The sequence below is a fragment of the Calidris pugnax genome, unplaced genomic scaffold, assembly GCF_001431845.1.
Source record: "Calidris pugnax isolate Ruff unplaced genomic scaffold, ASM143184v1 scaffold164, whole genome shotgun sequence".
NCBI lineage: Eukaryota > Metazoa > Chordata > Aves > Charadriiformes > Scolopacidae > Calidris > Calidris pugnax.
This window is the reverse complement of record NW_015090895.1, coordinates 501,342-509,679: the sequence shown is the minus strand read 5'-3', so window position 1 is coordinate 509,679 and position 8,338 is coordinate 501,342. Positions and strand designations below refer to the sequence as shown.

The 8,338-nt window shown below is 44.4% G+C and overlaps 1 protein-coding gene across 1 annotated transcript in view; it reads right to left on the bottom strand.

Moving 5' to 3' along the window:
- Positions 1–1,423: 1,423 nt before the first annotated feature.
- The window catches only part of POLA1 (polymerase (DNA directed), alpha 1, catalytic subunit), a 209,903-nt gene continuing 202,988 nt past the window's right edge, over positions 1,424–8,338 (bottom strand). The window contains exon 36 of the mRNA XM_014948364.1: positions 1,424–2,734. Within this exon, the coding sequence (XP_014803850.1) occupies positions 2,562–2,734 (173 nt within the window). The 3' untranslated portion in view covers positions 1,424–2,561. The remainder of the gene's footprint in view (positions 2,735–8,338) is intronic.

Below are 8,338 nucleotides of genomic sequence, written 5' to 3'. Positions count from 1 at the left end.
GAGAGGAGGGGAAGGAAAGGAAAGCGATTGGGGCCGGATCGGTCTCAAAAGGCGAACCTCCCAACCTCGGTCCTTCCCAAATTCTTTCTAGCGCTGCATTTACCAGCTCCGGCCGAAATTAAATGCAGGAACGATGGGTTTGCGTTTCCCAGCCCGGCTGCGGGGCCAGGCTGAGGCGCGGTGCCCAGAGAGAGAGGGAGAGAATGGGGAGGGGGGGGATCCAGTTTGCTCCTTGCCAAGCCTTCAGCTCTGATCTGACCAACTCCGCTGAGAGAAACCAAAAATTGCCTTAATTCGGGGGAAAAGCCCCCGATTTCCATCCCCCTCCCCCCTCCCCCGAGGGGTTGCGGGGGGGTTTTGGGGGGATGTCTCTCCCGGATTTTGTCCCCGGAGGGAGCAGCCCCTCGCAGGGCTACTGCCGTCTGCCGCGCCGCCCCGCACAATCACTCCACAACACTCTCATTTAATCTAAACATCCCTAAACTTGCAAATTAACAGGCTCTTCAGCTGTAATTATACAGATACATACAAGTGCCACGGGGTCAGGTTATGCCATATCTATCCATTTTATTTGTATACCTAACGTTTGGAGGAGAAGGTCACACTTTTCACTTTCCTAAGGCATTCTACCCGGTTTAATATCAGTAATATCTTCATAATCCTAATTGGGTTGGACACGAACAATCTAAAAAAAAAAATAATAAAAAAACCTGCGTGAAATTACAGGAAGCCAGGATCTCTCAAAGGGCTGCGACATCAACAAACGTGTCATCCAGGCAGCAACACCTTCTCTCCAGGACAAGCCCCCAGACCAAAGTCTCTTTTACAACAACCCAAGGAAACAGGTTGGGAAGGAGCGACAGCTGGCCAGGGGTGGGACAACACCGACACAAGCCCAGGGATCGAGTGGGAGCGATTTCTTGTGTACTGCAACTCAACGTGAGTAAAAATTAAAGGATTTAGCCCCCAAAGTTGCTCAGAAGACAGGTGTATTTGGCCAGGGGTGGGACAACACCGACACAAGCCCAGGGATCGAGTGGGAGCGATTTCTTGTGTACTGCAACTCAACGTGAGTAAAAATTAAAGGATTTAGCCCCAAAAAGTTGCTCAGAAGACAAGTGTATTCAGGCGCACTGGAACAGCCATGACCCACAGGGACACACAGCATCTTTCGATGCCGCTTGGGGACAAGTGAGTGTCTTAAAGTACTCTAAACACTAAGTACTTAAAATACTAAACACAGACAGACACACGGACCTCTTCGATACCCAACACGTTCGTGCTGATGCTCTTACTTTTCCTTCAAGCTCCCTTTGTGACTGGCCAGCCATCCCACACGGACACACGGACTGCAAAACCAGGAAAAGTTTGAAGCAATATAACCTCACATATTCTGTATTTTCAAGAGTCAGGCACACCATCCTTTTACTAGAAAACTTTATTTTTTTTTTTCTTCCAAGCGTTAAGAAAACTTTACATTTTACACCGTTAAAGATTTAAAAGAAAAATTTTATAACCTTACATTAATACCACACGGCAAACTTAACAACGAACACGAGTACAATAATATTCTGTGTACAAAAGCATGTACCAAAACTTATGCTCTTTTCTGGTCATATCTGCTTGGCATTTTATTAAAAGTAAATGAAAAATACAATTTGTTTATAAAATCTTAAAACCCTCCCATACAGTAATTGTTACAGAACAGCCACAATGATTCTCCTCTTTCCCTTCCCCCGTTATTGGTTACACCACCATCCAAAACATATTTTTCCCTGCTGATTGCTTACTTTCAAATAGTTGGCATGGAAAGAAATGAAATACATTTATGTCCTGCGTCTGTACGAAATGGGCTTTGTACATGTGCATCTCTCTCCATCTGTGTAAGAAATTTCCAACATGGAAAAATAACATGCTTAAAGACGCACGGAAAGACTCTTAATAAAAAGATGGTCCCTATTTTTAGCACCTCCAGGTTTCAGTCGTTCTTTAGCTCTAATAAATCTGAAAGTAAAGCCCCTACCTCTGTTCAGAAGGTATTAGGACATTTAAAGGCATTTAGGTTTAGTATTGTTTTTAATTGGTATGTTTATGATCAGGAAGAAGATAAACTGTGAAAAGGCAAAACATTAGTGCTCCTACTGAGACCTCTACTAACCTCTCTTCCTGAGAGCACCTCTACTAAATACCCTGGAGCAAAGTCTAGGATCACTTACATTCCAGCAACTCTCACTGGGAATTATCCAATTAAAGCAGCAATTCCCCCACCCCCTTTTTTCCCTCATAGGTCTAAATACACAACAAAATACATTGCAAAAATCAACTACTCCGTATTTTAATAACCCTGGCCTCTCAAGGAAGAAAAGAACGGAAGATAAAAACCACCTCAAATGCTTCATGTCCACGTGAACCATACATCCCATTTTCATCACCCGTTTTTCCTCCTCCAAAGAGACAAGGCTATTAAAACACCATTTTGCACACCGGAACAGAGTATTGCTTAAGAGATCATCGCTGTTAAACAAGGAACTAGCCTCTCGTCTCCCTCCATTTTTAATCAATTATTGTCTTTCATTGTTGGACTCTCCCACAGATCTGCCTATACTGAAGGTAAAGAGTTTGCCGAGGTTCACTTCCGAGTAGCCGCTCGTGGAGAGACATTTGTCTACGGTGCTCTTCAGTCTTTTGTAGGCCTCCATCACTTCCCTCCGCAGTGGCTTCTTCTTCAAATACTCTAAAAGAACAAAGGCAAAAAAAAAAAGAGAAAGATTAAATGACCACCAAAAGACAGTACTTTTGAACTCACTGATACTGCGAAACATGGTATTTTCAAACGAGGTGAACACTGTAACTAGCAAAGATGACATTTATGGCAAAGCTCATCCCCTGCCTCTCCGTTCGCCCCTGCCCACAGCGCTGCACCAGCCTGGCTGGAGGCCATGTCAACCTGGTCATGGTGGTGGGGCTGAAGCTCCCTCAGCCCCACCAGTGCAGGTGCAGCGGCTCCTGCCAGGAGCTGTCAAGAAGTCCCACTTGCCTGGTCGTGTTCCTGCACGCACCTCGTGTGCAGGATGGCAGTCGTGATGCTCAGCGCTACGGAGGCATTGGGAAACCAACAATAGCACAAACAGGGGAAATTCCGTGCTATCCTACCCTAAAACAGAGGAGATGCCTGATATTTGAGCTAGGAGACATCAGGTTCACCTGGCACATGAATGAAGAGAGCCATTCCCAAACGCTTGATCAATAATATCAGTGAAGAAATGCCTAGAGTGCAAGACATGTACTCACTTGTGTGGCTGTGTGTGTGCAAACTCACGTGCACATGCATGAGTTTGTACATATTTCAGCAGTGAAGCCCAAACTGTCCCCTATTTTTTTTTTTTTTTGGTTAAATTTTATGCCACCCCCCCCAAAAAAAAAAACCCAACAGGGATTTTGCTTGGGTGGTTGTCCAGCTTTTGCTTTACAAAGGCTGAGGACAAAGACAAAAAGAACAAAATATTCTACTGACACACATCAGCGCCAATGATGATGCAGATCTGGTGCTGTTGGGCTCCTCTCCATGTTCTCCAACCAACTCCATGTTCTAGAAACACCAGCTCCCACCAGAAAGCCTGAGCCTGCAGTTACACCTCGGAACAGGCAGCGCTGGACGGTCTGCACTGCTGAGCACACACGAAGGACGTAGTGCAAACCGAGGTGTCCTCCCAGACAATTTCTACCCCATTACACTGGAGGGACTCCAGGTCAAGCAGAACTGCAAGAGCACAGCACAGGTGCTTAAAGGTCGAGCTTTCAAGCCATTTCGGCGCAGCGTAAGCACGTGTCTTGTGAGCAACCAACGTGATTCTTCCACCACCCATCAGCTTTGCCTAAAAGCTGTTGTCTCATTCCTTCCTGTCCCCGTCGCACCGTTGGCACTGCCCTCCTCACGCTTTGAGCACGTAACAAAGGAGCCTCCATCCCCGTCCGCACGGCTTTGACTACATGACACAAGTGAAGATGAAGAAAGAGTCGCCTCTAAACCAGCTGAGTTTATTTGCGAGAAGGGTTTGGAGGAGAGGGACACGCTGTTTTTTTGAGTCCACCTGTGCGAGGGAAGAAATGACTCACTCCTGTGATGACTCACTTCTGCGATGCGACTGAGAGGAAGACGTCCCATCGGACGCACCTTCATCTCAGCAGCCAAGCCAAGGGCTGCCACACGAGGAGAGAGCAGGGTCGGGAGACACGGTAACAGAAATAGCTATTACAATTCTGGGTTTGCGAATTCCTCCTCCCTGAGGATTTATGAATATTTGTGCAGAGCCTCAGGTGCTTTAAGATGAGCTCAGCAGATTAACTGCTGCATACAATACAAACAGTCATGTTTTACCGAGCAGTTGCCACCTGCTTAGGGTTTCCATGTCATTCACAAAGTTCCACTGAACTCAATTGCTCTGCATGATGCTATGAAATCTTTAAAAATCAAATTAAAATTTAAATTAGCGATGCCAGTTTGAGTAAGTGAGTACGTTGATTAAAAGGCCTCCGGTAAGTACCTTTCATGCATCCTTGTGAAGAAGATCTGCATTGTGTTCTCATACTCCGTTCTGGGTATCGATATCATGAACTTTGGGCAGTAAGCAGAGGAGAATGTCTAACTGAAGACACCACATTCTCACCATCTCATCTGGACGGTACAGCGTTATGTCTATGAGCAGAATTCAAATTTCCCTAAACTACACCACCAGCACAATAAAAACTTTGATTACAAGAATCTATTCATGAAGAGACTGAAGTCACTGCGACATAAACACATTTAACGCTCCTGAAATTATTTAAAAGTCAGGCTTAATTAAACAAACCTTGAAAATTGTAATAACCAGATCTATAAAACCACCGAACCCACTTTGCCACAAATTCAGCACTAACTAGTTAATGCATTCTCAAGACAAATGACATAGGAAGCGGGTTCACTCGCCTCTGCTCACACGCCAGCGAATCCATGCTCTTTTTACCAAGGAACTGCAGAAAACAGCATCCTCATGGCCCAAAACCGGGCTAAAATAGTTTAAAGCCTCCCGGAGCTCAGGAGGGACCAAGGTGAAACGTATCAATGTGCAGAACCAGCTGGCACATGTGAACAGAGCAGGAAAGCACATTAATCACCAGAACGACCAGGCAAACAATAAACCAGGGCTGAAAGTAGGGAACAAAAATACAGGTCCCTGTACAGGCTTGAATTCCAGCTCCAGCCGTCCCGCTCACAGAGCACTCCCCCCCCCAGCCCCCAACATTAAACCTAAACTTTAATTATAGGCGATAACCTTTCTGACAGTACGCTTCGAACATTTCTTCGATGCAATTACCCTCGTAGAGGCAAGCAGGAAAGGGTGGACTGAAAAAAAAAAAACAACGGAGAAATATGAGGGGCCTCGTTGAAGTAATGAGGCCAATTTTAAGTTTCAATTATAAGAGAATGGGAGCCGGGAGCTGCGGGAGGAGAGGAGGCAGCGGCTGCGGCACAGCCACACCATGCATTTGAATGACACGAGTGCAGCTGATGGCTGGGGAGAAGAGATTTAAAGAACTGTAGTAATACAGAGCAGGGGAAGATGAGAGAGGACACAGCTCCTGATGTGTTTACCTCCTCTGCTGATGGGATATTGACTTTTCCCACCAGGTTGGTTAGAAAGGGGACTATTTACGCTGCCACACAGCAGAGTAAGAATGACAACCAGCATCACTCTCTGCTCCTCGGAGTAAAAGACAACTGTGACCGTCATATATCACACAGCCAGTCAATACCTTCCAGTTACCATACCATCCAACTTAGAGATGCATATAAAAGCTCCTACTTTTTTCCTAAATGAGAATGTAATCAATAATGCACCTAAGGCCTTCTGAAAACTAAGCTGTTCAAACTGACTGAAATTGCCTTTCAGTAGCCAGTCACGTTCCAAAATAGTTCTACACCTATTATCCCCCATCATTGTTTTAATAATATCCAAGTTCAGGGGCAAGCAATCTTTTAAGACGATCACTGCTGCAGAATGGATATAGGGACATGCAGAAAGAGATTATATTTACACACATGCAGAGCATAAAAACGATCCGACCAAACCAAATGAAAAAATACAATTATTTTAATAGAAATTAAAAATTTAAAAAAAAAAGGAAGATGTGCTTACGACTGTATGTAATTAAAATACAGGCACTGTATTATCTGAAGTTAGTAAATCATTGACTCTGGTAAAGATTGTAGAATACCATCAAATGTGCAGTCAAAGCCCTCCCACCCCCAACATCACTGCCCTCTTGTTCCCTTCACAAAACACAGTCTCAACTTCTGGATGTCCCCGTGATACTCAGCACCCCATCCAAGTCCTTGTTTAGCTACCTAGGTATATTTTCATACTATTTGAAATTTAGTTTTTTTAAAGGTACATGAAATCCATTTACCCCATACTGCTGTACGGATGCTGGAAGCAACAATGGAAACATTTGGAGGTGACCTATACCTGGCCATGTATTTTCCATTTATTGCAATTTCTCTTTGTTCCTATTAAAATGACACGGAATAGCCTGAGAGTGAAGATCAAGAACTTTTGTTCTTGGATTCCCTAAGACATGGCTCAGTGAAAATCCTCTGTTTTTTCTCCTACTGATTGGACAACTGAACTGTGTCATATTATTAAACTCTCTTCCTCTGATTATTCTGTTGATAACCTGCTCTTCAGAGTGAGAAGTAAAAATATATTCACATTCCATTGTATTTGTGTGTGCCCATCTGCACTGGGTACGTGAGAAACGACGTAGGTGTCTACGAGCACGGTGCCAAAATGTTGGTTTATCTGGGAATGCACAAAAAAAAGCTGCAGAGTATCATTTACATACAGCATCACGTCTCTCTCACACTTTTATCTAAAGAGTTAAAGAACAAACTAAATTAGCTGCTGAATTTTTTACATCGCCTACTGGTTATTGTATTTTAATTACAGCAAGCTTAGACACACAGGCAGCAGTCTCTGTTCCAAATATCTGTGTTTCATTTATTTCTGTGCAAAGGTAGCAAACAACAGTCAGTCATAATTGGTTCTGTCAGATGTTTTACAGTCAGTCATAATTGTCTCTGTCTAGAGGTGTGTCAATTTACTGCAAGTTAAATAAATATTCTGTCTATTATGATATCAGGTTATGTAAGCCATTTTTTTTAATTGCATGGGTTCCCCTTTTCTAATCCTTAGCACCCCTATTTATACTGTTAACCTTAACTTTGCCATTTACGGAATGTCAATGAAAAAAGTCAACAGTAATTTAATGAACAGACGTGTAAGTCTCTAACATACTTGCTTTTTTTTATTTCTAATTAAATACAGTCAAATTAGGCTATAGAGCAATTAGATTATTCTGTCTTGACAGTGCTCTCCCCAAACATCTATCAGAGATGCCAGTTCACTGGCCTAAAGAGGGAGATTTACTAGCCTAAGTCTTAAATGTTTTTTTTTTTTTTCTGAAGAAAATAAACCTCCCACCTCGTACCAACTCCTAAACCACACAGCCCTACAAAATAACAGAGGTTGTTGATGACAAGGGCCGTGCTTGCCCCCCAGACGGCCAGGATGGCACCTCCACCCATGCCTGGTGTTCACATCATGGGAAGTCAGAGCAATTCTAATGTGATGGCAGCCTTCCTACCACGGGAGCACACAACAAACTTGGGATCCCAAAGGTCTGCTCCCACCGCGCAGAATAAATCAGTATAAACTGCTCCATGGCCTCTTAGGAGCCCACCCTCGTTATTTTGCTAGGCAAGCCACTGGTGGTGTATAAAAATAATTACCTGAAGCTTCTGTAGGCTGATACAAACCCCACAGCTATCAAAACCGTACAAAATATCGCGGCTCTGCTCAAGTGCCCTGGCCACCCTGGTCCCAGGAGCCTGACTGTAATGCTATTTACCACTGGTCTGGTTAAGATGCAGACAAGCCCGGGGAGGTTGCCTTGCAGCAGCAAGAGGCTGGGGCAGCGGGGGCAGCCACGGGCACCGGGGTGGGAAGGAGAAGGTGCCGCTGCGCCCCCGCTTACCAGGTGTGGAAGAGGGGAGGGGAGCACCATAATAGCATCCTTCACCGTGTTCCAGGAAAGAGGGAGTCACCTTGAAAGTGATCAAAAAAAAAAAAAAAAAATTTATTTCAACGGCAACGGAGTGATTCTATCAGGGTTGGACCATACGGATGTTTGTATTTGTCATCTCTGAAGGAAATTGCACATGCAGCCCCCTTGCTGAGGGTATAAAAGTACTGTCAACTACACTGGACAGATTGCCCCCCCCTTACCTCCCCCCCCCTCC